This window comes from Labeo rohita, unplaced genomic scaffold (assembly GCF_022985175.1).
Source record: "Labeo rohita strain BAU-BD-2019 unplaced genomic scaffold, IGBB_LRoh.1.0 scaffold_298, whole genome shotgun sequence".
Classification (NCBI taxonomy): Eukaryota; Metazoa; Chordata; class Actinopteri; order Cypriniformes; family Cyprinidae; genus Labeo; species Labeo rohita.
In genome coordinates this window covers 25034-41484 of record NW_026129215.1, presented here as the reverse complement: position 1 = coordinate 41484, position 16451 = coordinate 25034, and the positions used below count along the sequence as shown (strand labels likewise).

The window sequence follows — 16451 nt, the reverse complement described above, 5'->3', positions numbered from 1 at the left end:
GTCCATCATAGCTGAAATCAGTAAAGCTGCTGAAACCACATATCATGATGTTCTTAATGGGAAATTCAGAGACAAGCTAAAGCTGGACAAACAGACTGGATCTCTGACCATCACAAACATCACAACTGAACATGCTGGACTTTATGGAGTACTGATAAATGGAGCTATACTGACATCAAAAGCATTCAGTGTTTCTGTCTATAGTGAGTAGAAATAATTTATTCAAATGTTCAAATATTATTATTTTATTAAAGGAATAAGTTTACAGTGAGGCGCATACAATGGGAGTCAATGGGGTAAATTTTAGGGGGAATTTAAAGTAGAAATGTGAGGCTTATAGTTTCATAAAAACACGTTATTGTGTATTATTAGAACTAAAGTTGTCTAAATTATATATATATGGGTCATTCCAGCTGGAATCATCAAATTTTGGAAAAGTTCCCCACCTGACCCCCTCAGATTTGTCTGAAAAAAAATCTATGTGATGGGTAGTATGCCCAATAGATCATATACAAAATTTCAGATCTCTACTGTGCGTACTTTTTTCACAAAAAATCTGTAAAAAAGTTAGTTTTTTACCCTGTTTTGGCATCACAGCCTGAGTGACCATGTTTAGACTGAAATATCTCCAGAACTATTTGTGCCAGGTCCATGAAATTTTCTGGGCTAAGAGTCCTAGTCCAGAACTGCATGAATTACAACTCACAGCATTGTTACTGAATTTACACCTGAATGCTGGCCCTCTACTTTTCTTTGAAACTATTACTTTAAGGGTTTTCAGATGTCCATAGAAACCTCAATCTTCAATGTATAAGCATCAAACTTTGTAAATGGTCTGATATGTACCATGTCTTTCACATCCTTTGATATCAGACAATAGAGTCTGATGAATGTTGAGATATTAAGGTCCAAAAATGGAAAAAAAACTATTTACACCAATGTTCAGAGCAATATTTCCCATGAATGACACTAGGTGTGAACATAAAACTTGTTTTTTTGAAAGAGCATATTGTTATTGATAAAATATAAAAAAAAATTGGGATGGGGTTTTGCCTGTGAGTTGTAATTCATGCAGTTCTGGACTAGGACTCTTAGCCCAGAAAATTTCAAGGACCTGGCACAAATAGTTCAGGAGATATTTCAGTCTGAACATGGTCACTCAGACAGTGATGCCAAAACGGGGTAAAAAACAAACTTTTTTACAGACTTTTTGTGAAAAAAGTACGCACAGTAGAGATCTGAAATTTTGTATATGATCTATTGGGCATATTACCCATCACATAGATTTTTTTTAGACAAATCTGAGGGGGTCAGGTGGGGACCATTTGATGATTCCAGCTGGAATGACCCATATATATATATATATATATATATATATGAAAGTACCCACAGCTGGGTAGTAACAGATTACATGTAATCCAGATTATGTAATCAGATTCTAAAAATTAAATACTTGTAAATAGATTAAATTACATTGTAAAATACTCGCAAACTGAATACAGATACTTTTTATCAATTACATGATTACATATGAAGAGTTCAGATGCAAAAGCCTCTAAGTTCATGTAAAGTTTTTCTTCACAATAAGCATTTTTAATCAGGTTTCTACCTAAGTACTGGTACTTCTGATTGGACTGAAGCTGGGTTTTTAGCGAGTTTGAAGTAAAAGTATTTGATGGAAGTATACTATGTGTCGAGAGTATTCACTCAGTATCATTATCTCATTTTTGACCGAGGTGGCTTTTAGCTGGTTTTGCATCGGAACTCTTCTTATTATTCACACAACAGCAATTATTCATAATTTACTGATTCTCCCTAATTCATCTTTTTTTTAATCTTTTAAATGTTCCTTTTTAAAATAGCCTACTGCTTATATACATTTATAAAAGTTTTCCAGTTTTGTCGGCATTCACACAAAGACCAGTCATTATTCAGGTGGCTACACAACATTTGACCATTGGATTTACAAAAATAATTTCAGGTTTAAGAACTGCTTCAACTGTCAGACCCTTTGGACTGTTTTGTGTGTGTTTTCCCTGTGTTGCCCTTATTTGGTCTTTCTGTTCCGTTTCTCATTTATCACGTCACTGTTTGATTGTTCACCTGTCTCCACCTGATTGGTTGTTTCCATGTATATAAGTTTGGTTGTGTTCCTGTTTAGATCGTTGGTTCTTCATGTCTTTTTACGTTGTGTTTGGTGGTTCCCTACTGTTTCCTGTCTGTTCCTATTTCCCTGTGGATTATATTAATAAACTGCATTGGACCTCCTCACTCCTCCTCGTCATTCCCCATACACAACAGCATGACATCAACATTACATTTGATGCATTGATCTTTATTTTAATTATTACTTAGTGGGTTATTATTATCAATGTAATACTGTGTCTTTGGAAGGCTTTTGTCTTTCAAACATATTCAAATGTTCAAATTCATGTTATTTCTTATTTACATGGAATGTAAGCATTCCCCCTTTTTTTCTGTAATTTGAACCTGCCTCAACTAATGTATTTACTTAAAGTACCTGTAATGATTGGTCAACAGAGTCGGGATCCATTTGCAGCATTTATTGGAAGCAGGGTCATACAGGCAGGGTCAGTACACAACAGAACAGTGTTATCAGAGATGTGACAGAAGTGCATCGTAAACAGGCGAGAGGTCAGGGCAGGCAGCAGGCAGAGTAACAATAATCTGTAAACAAAGCAGAGAGTCCAATAGGCAGGCAGCAAGGGTCAAACAACGAATAAGCAGTCCAGGGTCAAGGCATGATAATCCAATAGAGAAACAGTATAAACGCTCAGAAATGTTAGCCAGGGCAAAACAAGACTTCGTGGAGAAGTCTTGTTTTGCCCTTGTTTTGCCGTCAATTATCAGCGGAGGGGGACTCTGGACCCGATCCTCGTCTAGGTCATCTGCCCCTCTCGGAGCACCAGCAGCCTTAAGCAGTGATACATGAAAAGTGGGTGAGATACGGTATTGAGAGGGAAGAGCCAAACGATAAGATACAGGAGTAATTTGTCTTATGACCTTAAATGGACCCACATACCTGGGACTGAGTTTGCGGCAGGGGAGTGTGAGATGAAGATCTCTGGTAGAGAACCAGACCCAAGATCCAGGGACGAATTCCGGGCTGAAATGGCGGTGAAGGTCGGCTAACCTCTTTTGCCTTCTAATTGCATGTTGTAGATGTGTGTGTGCTGAATCCCAGGTTGTCTCGCTTCTCTGAAGCCAGTCATTGATGGCAGGTAAATCAGTGGGTTCTTCCGACCACGGGAAGAGTGGTGGCTGAAAACCGAGGACGCACTGAAAGGGTGTGAGTCCAGTGGATGGTTTGCGCAAAGAGTTTTGAGCATATTCGGCCCAGAAAAGGAATTTACTCCAATCCAACTGGTTATGGTGACAGTAGGATCTTAGAAAGCGAATGATTTCCTGGTTGAGGCGTTCAGTCTGTCCGTTGGATTCTGGGTGATAACCAGACGAGAGGCTTATGTTTACACTGAGGCTTCTGAAGAAGGCGGCCCAGACACGGTATGTGAACTGAGGTCCTCTGTCCAACACTATGTCATCTGGGAGCCCGTAAAATCTGAAAACATATTCACACAGGGTCTCAGCGGTTTCCAGAGCAGAGGGTAACTTAGGCAAGGGGATCAAACGGCACGACTTGGAAAAGCGATCGATGACTGTCAGAATGGTAGTGTATCCATTGGAAGGAGGCAAATCTGTAATAAAGTCTAAGGCTATGTGAGACCAGGGTCTTCGAGGAATGGGTAGAGGTTGGAGCAGACCAGCAGGAAGTTGCTTGGAGGTTTTGGTGGCATTACAGATTTCACAGTTCTTAATGAAGGTTATGGTGTCTGGGCGGAGTGATGACCACTAAAACTTGTTGGAGATGAGATGAAGAGTGGCTGAGATACCGGGGTGACCTGAACTTGGGGTGTCATGTACCAGTCGAATAAATCGGCCTCTCACACGAGGAGGGACGTAGGTCTTGTCAGGAGGACATTCAGCGGGTGGTGGATTGGTGCCTTGCAGCTCAGCTATTTCTGTCAAAATGTCCCATTGGACGGGTGCTACAATGAGAGTGGATGGTAAAATGGGGTCAGGCAGAAGTGGTTGGTAGGCAGACTCGAACTGACGAGAGAGTGCATCCGCTTTGGTATTTTTTGACCCAGGACGGTAGGTTACAGTAAACTTGAAACGAGTGAAAAACAACGCCCATCTGGCCTGTCTGTGATTAAGTCTTTTTGCTGAGCGTAGGTATTCAAGATTACGGTGGTCAGTTAGTACAGTGAAAGGAAGTTTGGCCCCCTCGAGCTAGTGACGCCATTCTTCCAGAGCCGATTTCATTGTGAGCAATTCACAGTTGCCAACATCGTAATTCTGTTCAGCCTGATTCAATTTGTGGGAGTAAAAGGCGCACGGGAAGAGCTTTGGAGGATTTCCGTGGCATTGTGACAGAATAGCCCCAATGCCTGTACTGGAAGCATCGATCTCTACAATGAACTCAAGCTCCGGATCGGGGTGATGGAGAATGGGTGCTGTGGAGAAGTGTTCCTTGAGAAGGTGGAAGGCACTGCTTGCAGCTGGTGACCACGACAATCGATTACCTCCTTTCTTGGTTATAGATGTTAAAGGGCCGCTACGGAGCTGAAGTTTCTGATGAAACATCTGTAGAAGTTGGCAAATCCTAGAAACCTCTGCAGCTCTTTGATGTTTGTTGGTTGGGGCCAATTCAAGACTGCCTGCACCTTGCAGTCATCCATAGCCACTCCATTTACAACATAACATGTGGTCGAGGTCTGATGAAATTCACATTTCTCCGCCTTGGCATATAGTTGGTGAGAGATCAGGCATTGTAACACCGCCCTGACATGAGTGATATGAGTGTTAAGTGAGTCTGAGTAGACAAGAATATCATCCATGTAGATGATGACCCATCTGCCAAGCAACGTCATTTATGAAGGCCTGAAATACAGAGGGACTGTTGACTAGCCCAAAGGGCATAACCCGGTACTCATAGTGGCCAGTGATGGTGGAGAAGGCCGTCTTCCATTCATCCCCCTCTCTGATGCGAATTAAATTATAAGCGTTACGGAGTTCGAGCTTGCAGAAGTACTTAGCTGAGCGAAGCTGTTCTAGGGCTGGAGGAACAAGGGGCAACGATATTTTACTGTGATCTCATTCAAACCTCTATAGTCTTTCTTTTTTACGAAGAAGAAACCAGCTGATGCAGGAGAGGTGGAAGGGACTATGAACCCCTTAGCCAGTTCCTCCTCTATATAAGCCTTCATGGAGTAAGTTTCAGGTTGAGAGAGGGGAAAAATTCTGCCCTTGGGTGGAGTGGTTCCAGGAAGCAGCTCTATGGCACAGTCACTGAGTCGATGTGGAGGTAGCTGAGTGGCCTTGGACCTTCTAAATGCCTCAGCTAGATTGTGATACTGGGGGGAATTACATCAGTGTTAGGGGAATCCAGTTTGTCCGAGGCCACCTCCATCTGCTTGGGTTTGAGAGCAGGAAAACACTGAGGGAAGCACCTGTCTGACCATTGGGTAATTTATCCTTCTGTCCAGGAAATCTGGGGTTCGTGTAACCAAAGCCAGGGCAGTCCAAGAACGGCAGGGTTGGTGGGTGCTTGAATGATGAAGAAACTAATGGTTTCAGTGTGAAGAGCGCCGGTGGTCAGAAGAATGTCCCCTGTCGTATGCTGGACCCGACCGGCGCCCAGAGGTCTTCCGTCTAGCGCTGCCACTGCCAGAGGAGAAGTACAAGGTATGAGTGACAACCCATGAGTTTCAAAATTTATGTCCATAAAATTTCCTGCTGCACCAGAATCAATTAGAGCAGTTGTGTGAATCAGCTTATCAGAAAGAGCGAAGCTCACAGGAATGGTAACAGATTTAGAAGGGTTGGTGTATTGACTCACCGCAGGGGAAGTTTGTTGCAAGGGTCTGGATGGGCAGGAGGTTTTCATGTGGCCGGGCTCACCACAATATAGACAGAGGTTATGTTGATAATGGCGATTTCTTTCTTCCGAGGTGAGTCTCGTGTGGCCCACTTGCATAGCTTCATGTTCAGGAACTGACAGAGGGTTAGGTAGATGAAATGATGCACTCCTAATGGGTCTCCTGGAGCGAATAAGATTGTCAATGCGGATGGCCAGATCAATCAGCTCGTTCAAAGTTTTCCCCTCATCGCGGCAGGCAAGCTCAGCTTGTAATTCGTGATTCAACCCCTTTCGAAAGTGCAGTTTTAATGGATCATCAGGCCAGCCAGTTTGTGCAGTGAGTGTGTGGAACGTTACAGAAAATTCTGCTGCAGAGCTCTTTTCCTGTCGTAAAGTTAAAATCTGTTCGCCTGCACTGTCACCTCCTTCAGGATAATCAAACACTTCCTTAAAATGTTGGAGAAAAAATTTCCGAATGAAGGGAAGGTGGGACAATTCAGATTCCAAACTGCAGCAGCCCAATCTAAAGCTTTGCCGGTTAACAGAGAACAAACAAAAGCAATGCAGCTCTCTTCTGAGGGGTATAAGGCAGGCTGTTGTGTAACGAACAGTGAACATTGAAGTAATATTCATTGAAGTTTTTACCATCTCTTCCGTGAGAGTTGTGAGCCACGCCAATTGCTGCTGATGAGCCGCGAGTATGTTGGCTTGAGCGGAGACTTCTGTTGTCAATCTGTAGACCGCTGCTGGATCAATATAAGGCAAAGTCTTCTGTAATGATTGGTCAACAGAGTCGGGATCCATGTGCAGTGTTTATTGGAAGCAGGGTCAGACAGGCAGGGTCAGTACACAACAGAACAGTATTATCAGAGATGTGACAGAAGCAGCGTCATAAACAGGCGAGAGGTCAGGGCAGGCAGCAGGCAGAGTAACAATAGTCCGTAAACAAAGCAGAGTCCAATAGGCAGGCAGCAAGGGTCAAACAACGAATAAGCAGTCCAGGGTCAAGGCACGATAATCCAATAGAGAAACAGTATAAATGCTCAGAAATGTTAGCCAGGGCAAAACAAGACTTCGCGGAGAAGACGCGGAACCCAGAAGTTCTTATAGGGGATAAACAGGAAATGGTTGCCAGTGGGGTCAGAGGCAGGTTCGGGGTTGTGGGAAATGGAGTGTGGAGTGTGAGATCAGAACTCGGGAGATGGCGACCTCTGGTGACGATTGGGTGGAACCACAGAGGTCGGGGTTGTTACAGTACCCCCTGAGATTTTAAAATAAATATTTTAATAATTGAACATATTGGCATGAACATATTGGCATGTTCACCGTTCTCTGGTGTTGTTTAATGGTCACATGACATGCACGTAAACAAATTATTATTATTATTATTATTAACAAGTGTTTTATTTTGATTGATGTTATTTTAAAATTATTTATATTAATTTTCAATGTTTATGATGTAATTTATCACTAGCTTTTCTTTAAACTCACAATCCCCTTGCAGTTCCTTCACAAACCCCAGTTTAGGAAACCTTGACGTAATATCATGTTTAATGCATTTTGTTAAAAACAATGAATGGAATAATATTTCTTACTCTTTTATATCAATATTATAGATGATTCTTTTAATATAATTGTGATGAATGAGATAATCTAAGTAATCTAAAAAGTTATCCAAAAGTAGTTTATCCATCTAGTAGTAGATTATATTACCAAAAATGTGTAATCTAAAGATTAATGTACTAACTACATTTTTTTTTTTTCATGTAATTTGGAATCATGAGCTAATGAACTATAATTTATAAGCAATCTATCCAGCTCTGATTATAATCTTACACAGGAAACATTAGTAAGTGATTTTTGTAAGTAATGTCACGTTAACACATATTGTTTGTCTTGTGGCTGTACAGCTGAAACAATGAGTATCCATATTTCTGCTCATTCTCTTGTGTGTTTTCCAGCTCATCTGCCTGTTCCTAACATAATCAGAGACTGCTCTGCATCGTCATCAAAGGAGAGATGTTCGTTGGTGTGTTTAGTGGTCAATGTGAGAGATGTGAGTCTCTCCTGGTACAAAGGAAACCGTTTATTGTCCAGCATCAGTGTGTCTGGTGTCAGCATCAGTCTCTCTCTACCTCTGGAGGTGGAATATCAGGATAAAAACACCTACGGCTGTGTGATCAACAATACCATCAGCAACCAGACCAGACATCTCAACATAACCGAGCACTGTCAGCCATGTGCAGGTAAGCCATGTACTAAGCTGATATCTCACAGTTATACAGTGCTGGTGTTTGATTGTTGCAGATCAGACAGACAGATTCAATCAGAGTAATAGCTCATTTTGTTCATTATCTTCATCTTATATAGTGATCTCTATTCCTGTTGCTGTATCTCTGTTAATGGTTGCTGCAGTCGTGTTCTTCCGGATCTACAAGGAATTGATCAAGAAGGCAAGTGTTACCAATAAAACAATACTTTTAAAATATTCTCTAAACATATTGATTGATTGATTGATTGATTGATAGCCCTATTTATCATTTACTCATCTAGTACCTTTTTTTTTTAAAGAAACTGAACGTATGTGTAGTTATTGGGTTTGGTGGTTCATGTGGACTACGCTCATGTCAGAAGAGATATATATAAAGGCACTGGGGAGCTATATTTAGATATATAGCTATATATGCTCGTCTCATTCATGCCAGTTTGCATTTAATAATACAACAACTTTTCAGAGACTTCAAAAAAATATTTTCTTACATGTGTTCCACTTAAAGTACATCACCATACAAATAATGCAAATGACTTGTGTTAAGCATCAGGGTTTAATTAATAAATTATCTGTAAGTAACGTCTTCTCACATTTAATCATGAAGACATTATTTGCTAAAAAAAAAAAAAAAAAAAAAAAAAAAAGTTATAATGTCAAATTAAAGTTGTGGCATTTTTAAAACTTAAATATTTAACTAAATGTTTGCATTAAAGTGCCCTTAATTTGCTTTTTTAAAATATTCGTATTTTGTTTGAAAGTCTCAGGTGAAAAAAACTCTTTCTCACATTATACATAGCAAATCACCTCATTTTCCAAAGAGTCTGAAACTACTCAATCAGTTATTCAGTCTGTCAAAAACCACTTTTTCAGTCCTGCTGTTCTCTTATTGGTCTGATATGACCTAGTCTGTTGTGATTGGTCTATGCTGACAGCATGTGTCAAAACTACCATTACTAAAATTGAATTACAGCTCTGTAGGCTTACTTAACCCTTTCACTGGTGAGTTTAAAAAATTCTACCTGACCCCCCCAGAATGAGTTTTTTTAGGCGACCGTTATTTTAGAACGTTCGCTTTATTGTTTCTATGGCGACGCGTTATGATTGACACGTGACACACCGCAGCCACTATAGCGCTGTATAACAGACGTATCGTTTTTATTTCGTTTTTCCTTTTTTTATTCAAAATATTCACACACTTGCTTACCATGTCTTCAACTATCTGATATTCCGATTCACGAATACGTGTAAGTGAGTGTATTTTGACGTTTTAAAACCTTTATAAATGATCTGGATCGTGATCTATAACGTGAGATGGGCGCCGCCATGTTTGTTCGCGCTGCCGTTCAGAGTCCTGTCAGCGGGATTTACAGCACGTAAATTTGCCGGTTTCTCCCGAAATACATTCACGTAAGTGGCTGGTGAACTGGGAAAGGAATGGAGTGAATTATATCGTTACTTACACTGTGTATCTGATATGAATCAAACACGTCGGCAAATTATACTTGAATGGATTGTTATTGCTGCTTCCATAGACATCCGTGTGTATTTTACAAACTCTAAATGTATTGTTTTACTAGTACTTATGTGTATTTAAATGTATGAAACCCAAAATAAACGTTAAGTGGTTGAAAACACTGCATAATTGTGATTATATGACAAGCGTAGCACGCGTCTCTTTCTGACTCAGCGCCAGCCAACGCGCGAAAACGCAGTTTGAATTTGGCAGTTGCGTGACGTCACCGAACGTTCTAAATCCCATATGTGGGACCGTACTCACAGGGGCACAGAAAATAGAATCCCATATGTGGGGCCGTACCGCTCAAAGGGTTAAGCATTACATGACTGATGCATCAATACAGTTTGACTGACTGACTGAGTTAATGGCACATTTTTTAAATATCTGACACTTAGCATCAGTCTGTCAAGCATTATACTATGACATTATATGATGTAATAATTTAGCATTAAACTTTAGTAATTAGAACTTTAGTAATTAGAGTATGAATGCATATTTGTCATGTTGACTGAATTTAGGACTGGTGGTGTAACAGAGCGAGGGAGGCGTGAAGCGGGTGTATCCAAATACAAAGCTTTATTTATGTTAGACAAAGACATCGGTCAAAACAGGCAAGGTCAGACATCGGCAAACAGGTATATGAGAAGCAAGACAGAAGAGTAGTCCGTGAAGCAGGCGAGGGTCGATGAACGGTGAATGTAATCCAAAGGGCTAGGAAAAAGGGTGATCCGAGAAACATACAAAAAATCCACAGAGCAGGCAGCAAGACAGACAAAACGAGATGACCAGGTGAGAAAGCTGAACTAGGGGACTAGGGAACTGCTTCGTAAAGGCTGCTAGTACTAGGAGAGCACTAAACACAACAAGCACAATCCGCAATCTAATACTTGGCAAGATGCAAGGGGAAGTCTGAGGCTTTTATAGGGCATCTGATTGGATACAGGTGTGTGCCAGTAATCAGTGCAAAGGATGATGGGGAACGTAGTCCGGGGTGTGGTGCAACAGTCTGTGTAGTGTGAAATGTCAGTGAGATGCACAGGCGACCTCTGGTGGTGAGCAGACAGGATTCATGACAGGTGGTGGTGCTTAACACTAGAACCGCCACGGGGTCAATTTTACCCGTACCTGTTATTCAAATGTACATAACAGATTTTCAATAAAACACTCAAGTCTCCCAGTCATTGACTTTTACTAAAATTGTGTAATTTAAAATCCCCTGGTGTTAAAAATTGTTTAGATAACACCAGATCGAAAAACTGAGCATTTATACCTAAAAGCGCCAGCGCGGGTCAAATTTACCCACTATATAATGCGTGTATTTTCGCACTGTCATAATCATGCCGGTTATGTTTTTAGATTGTACATTGCTAGGCAGCGCCTTTTACTCACTGAATTAGTGGTTATCAGTTTCATAAATAAAGTCAATATGAGTAAAAGAAGGCAGTTTATTGATGCCGAAGAGGTATGTGAAGCACTAAATACCATGATTATTGCAGAGTCTGTTATGCGTCCTGGGTCGCCTCAGCCTCTGACGGTTCATCTGACAGCGATCTCATATTTAGATGTGTTAGCCTAACGTTACACATATTGTTAAAACTTTGGATTATTTATTTATTTTTTGTTTTGCAATTTATATTGTTTATTGTTCGCTACTGTGTTGCTATTTATTGTAGTTTGGCCATTTCCTGAAAAAAAAAAAAAAAATCCGATCTATGTAATGAATACAATTTTTTTTTTTTTTTTTTTTTTGATTACCTTAAGTTTATTTGTGTTGTTCTCTTATTAATATTATAAATGATATAAGTAAACAAATTAATCATTCATTAGGTGAAGATCTGCACTTGAATTTGACATCGCGTCATCCTATGCAATGTACAGCCACTTATTATTACACGTTGTTGTCCATGGGCTATTTTAGTAATTTAAATAATATGAATTGTCTTAATTTATTGAATAATGACAATGAATTCTAATATTACACCACACAATTGTGTAGTTACTTCCTTTTAATTTCCTTTGTCAGCGCAGTTTTGTTTATGTTAAATTGACTGTTATGAAAACGGACTGTAGCCTGCATAAAAATCTATAAACATTAAACAACAGGGCAAAAATATAAGTTGATGACTAGACAATCATTTTTTTATGACACTAGACACTTCTTTCTCAAGTCAGTGGCATAATACAGTGAAATAAAATCTTCTTTAGCCATATCAAAACGCTTGTTTGCGCGTGGGTAAAATTTACCCGCATGGCCCTCTGGCGGTTCTAGTGTTAAGATATTGTTTGTAATTTAGTGTTTTTATAAAAGGAGGAAACAATAATATTGATAAGATAACAAAACTACTACAAATTCTACTACTAATAACAAAATAAAATGCACCAAGTATTAATGAGCTGCTGGGTTCATGAATATTAATCACGTTGTCTGCGTTGCTCGAACTGATTTGCTGAAATCAGAACAGGGGCGATAATAAGTGAGCGTCAGCCAGTGAGATTGTAACAGGAAACAGCGTCTTCTCGACACGTCTATAACAGAAACTAACAGAAGGGTTCGAGGTCGGGTCAAAGTAGACGCTGTTTGCGAGCAGCCAATGTAAACCACAGGCTGGGATTATGCAAATTTGTTACACTGTTACATAAGAACATTACGGATGTTTTTGTACAGACGTTAAATAGATATAATATATATAACGGACATCCTAACAGACAAATTTCAGACTTACATGTTGTATCTGGGTAAAGCTTGGTAGATCTTTTCCATGCACAAACAGCTATATTACACAATACATGAAAGATAATATTTGAAAAAAGCATAATGGGGCACTTTAACTTGGCTTTAACAGCGCAAAATAACATGTATTGAATAAACAGATCTAGTGAAGACTGCGTTTTGTTGTTTTAATGCATCTATTATTGCTGTTGAAACAGTTGAGACTTGTGATGACGAGATTATTTACACTGAGCCAGTGTTCTACAAAAGAAATGCACATAAATCAGTAAAATCATTTATTCCTGTGTTGTGTGTCTCTGCATGATTTCAGCAGTGAGTCAGATTTAGATGTGCGCTTGTGTTTTTGTCTGCATAATGATCCATCGCACACACCAGAAATATTTCTTTAATTATAAAAGCCTCATTTTTATTAGATAGGCCCAATATTATTTCACATTTTAGTCTAATAAATATTCTGATATGATTCAGTATATTTGTTGATTATTGCCCATTGACCAGTGTTGGGGAAAGTTACTTTTAAAACTAATGTGTTACAATATTGTGTTACTCCATTTAAAAAAGTAACTAATTTGGTTGTATGTTGTATGTTACTTTACATCTCCTTTACTGGTGACCTATCTGTCAATAAATGGGAAAACAAATTAACTATACTTAACTGAAAAAGTAAATTAGATATTTAATGCATTATCTTACTAGTTACTTGAAAAAAAGTAATCTAATTACGTAACATTACTTGTAATACGTTATCCCCAACACTGATTATGACTAACACGCCTGTCTACATCTTGTGTATCCAAAGTTTAAACTTATCAAAATTTTGGATATACCAGAGCATTCCGAGAAAGAATGCCAAGTTTCATGAACTTCCTCCAATGCCCGTGTGCTAAATGATCATTGGTTTTAACTGACAGATGAAGGCAGATGTCATCCACTAGCATCAGTCTTTCTAAAGATGAACTATAGCCTGTGGTATGATCAGCATAGATGGTTTTTATTGTGCCTTTTTTATTGCAGTTATATTATTTGTCCTTTTTAGAGCTTGAAAGCCCCTGCTCACTATCTCCTGTTAATTTATGACATAGTGTTTCAATTGTAAAACTGAAAGTAAAAATTATTATGTTTGTGAAAAACATTGGTTACATGCATTTGGAATGATGTATGGGTGAGTAAATGATGACAGAGTTAAAGTTTTTAGGCTATCACTGAATCAATAATTCCCTGTTTATCATGGTAAAGCCATGTCTGTATTGTATAAAGAGCTCAATAAACAAAGGTAACTTGGCTTGTATTATCCCTTTAAACTGGGTGTTCATGTTTAATATATATATATATATATATATATATATATATATATATATATATATATTTATTATATTATATAATATACATTACAATTGTACTATTTTTACTGTTTAGTCATCAAATAAATGCAGCCTTGGTCAGTATAAATGACTTTTTTCAAAAACAGGCTGGCAGTTTTTGAATATGTATACCTATTATGCACATTTGTGTCCTCATGCATTTAGGCATGCACACACACACACGCACACAATGCATGTAATTCTTAATTTGTCACTTTTTATTTAAAATATTTTACATCTTTCATGTTTTTTTTACAGAATGAGAATGTTACAGAATATGAGCACATGGACTATATACCTGTCGCCATAAAAAAGGAGGAAACTCGTACAAAACCCGAGTCTGTGGTTGAGTTCCGGGAGTGCTCAACATATTAGAATGATTTCTGAAGGATCACATGATACTGAAGACTGAAGTAATGATGCTAACAATTCAGCTTGATCACAGGAATAAATTAAATTTTACAATATAGTCACACAGAAAACAGTAATTTTAAATTATTGTAATATTTCACAATCTTACTGTTTTTACTGTACTTTTGATCAAATAAATGCAAGCTTGATGATCAGAAGAGACTACAAATGTCTCATTTATTCTGATCACACACTGATCATTTACAATATCTAAGCAGCTTTCTAAAAAATGGATAAATTAGTAAAACTAAAACATCAATGTTCAGTTAATTGTTGTAATATTCTAAAACAGGTTAAGGAGTTATGTGTATGACAGTATGTTTAACTCCAAAAACACAAATGATCCTAAAACATTTACAACACAAAAATAGGTTTCACCATGTACTTATATTGAGGTAGTATACAAGTACCAAACGAAACAAATCCAAAAAAAGTAGTAAGTGAATAAGAGTGCCACCTAGCGTTATTTTAGTATCACTGACATACTATTATACTGTTGTTATACTATATTATAGTTGTTTATGTTTGTTTGTTTAAATATTTCAGTTTTAGTAATTTCTCTAGGATTTTAATCACTTTTAATAGGTTTCTTTTTTTAAATTATGCATTTCATTACAGTTTTTAGCACATTCAAGTTCAACTCAATGAAAATGAAAAATGTTGCTTTGACAACTTGATGAAAAACATGCTTTTGTTAATATTTTATTTTACTTCGGGTAGCATTTATTTTATTTCAAGAAACAAAACACTGTTTTAGTTTCAGTTTCAGTTTACTCTAACTCTGATCCCACCTAAAAACAGGGCTTACAGTATATTTGAATCATGTTCAGGCAAATCATCTTCATCACACAGTGATTATAACCATTTACAGTGTACATTTATGCTACATCTTGACCCTAAAGCAGAGTCATGACATCCTTCTAATACAAAATGTATTCATATCACTATTCATTTACAAATACAGTTTGCACAAAATATCTAACAATACAATATTTACAGTATGTCTCACAATACCTCACCCTTTCGCCTCCAGTGGACAATGTAATACATTACAGCTGCAATCACCAGCAGGACAAAAACAGCAACAGCAGCAGCACATAATATTGCTATAAAACCTGAAGATGGACATGAATGTGAAATGATAAAGACAGACATTATTACAGGTCATTATTACAAGAGGTCAACTGATAATCAAGGTTACCACTATATTTTTTTCTGATATTTATATCTTCTGATTTCGTTAACGTTTGTATGATATTGATTTTAACTAATAAATGGCACCATCTGGTGCTAAAACAGCATCAGAGCACTAAGAAATAAATATGAATGAGCATCATTTAAAGGACAACTGATTCACACGAAAGTGAAATGATAAAGTATATCAAAATTACACTCACCAATGACCGTGATGCTGAATCTCTTAAAGGTGATGATGCTGATGTTGTGACGATGACGAATGGTCTGAACGACCTGTAGTTTACAATCTCCAGAGTCTGTGGTTATAATAATAATAATAATAATAATAATAATAATAATAATAATAATAATATTTTTATTTATATAGCGCCTTTCCAGAGCTCAAGGACACTTTACAATGAATGTAACAAAGAAGAGATAGTACGGACAAAACATTATTAGGTAAACAAATATACAAGAAGTCAAATATAACAAACTGGAAATACAAAACAAGACCTAAGAGACAAACATGCAGAGTACAGGTTGATCAAGCAGAGCAGTCAGTTTATAAAATCAGAGGTGTAACATTCAGAAAACAGGTGAGTTTTGAGTAAAGATTTGAATTCTGAGATATTAGTGACAGAACAGAGTGAGCGTGGTAGAGAGTTCCAAAGTTTGGGTGCAATAACACTAAATGATCTGCCCCCCATTGAAGAGAGGCGATACCGAGGGACAGCAAGAAGGCCAGAGTCGGAGGAACGTAGTGATCGAGTAGGGATGTAAGGGACAAGCATATTGCAAAGATAGGAGGGAGCTAGGCCATTTAAGGATTTAAAAACAAGGAGGAGAATTTTGAATTTTATACGGTATGCAACTGGGAGCCAATGGAGGTCATACAAGATTGGGGTTATATGAGCAGAACGTTTGGTATGAGTGAGTATTCTAGCCGCAGAGTTTTGAATATATTGTAATCTGGAGATGGAGCTGGCAGGCAGACCAATGAAAAGGGCATTACAAAAATCAATGCGTGAAGAGACAAATGC

General features: G+C 38.1%; 1 protein-coding gene across 1 annotated transcript; it reads left to right on the top strand.

Annotated features, from left to right (window-relative positions):
- Nucleotides 1-6010: 6010 nt before the first annotated feature.
- On the top strand, nucleotides 6011-15388 carry LOC127160152 (natural killer cell receptor 2B4-like). The gene is made up of 4 exons (XM_051102805.1): nucleotides 6011-6032; nucleotides 7903-8187; nucleotides 8312-8394; nucleotides 14080-15388. Exons 1-4 carry the CDS (start codon nucleotides 6011-6013, stop codon nucleotides 14194-14196), a joined length of 507 nt encoding a protein of 168 aa, XP_050958762.1. The 3' UTR covers nucleotides 14197-15388.
- The last annotated feature ends 1063 nt before the right edge of the window (nucleotides 15389-16451 follow it).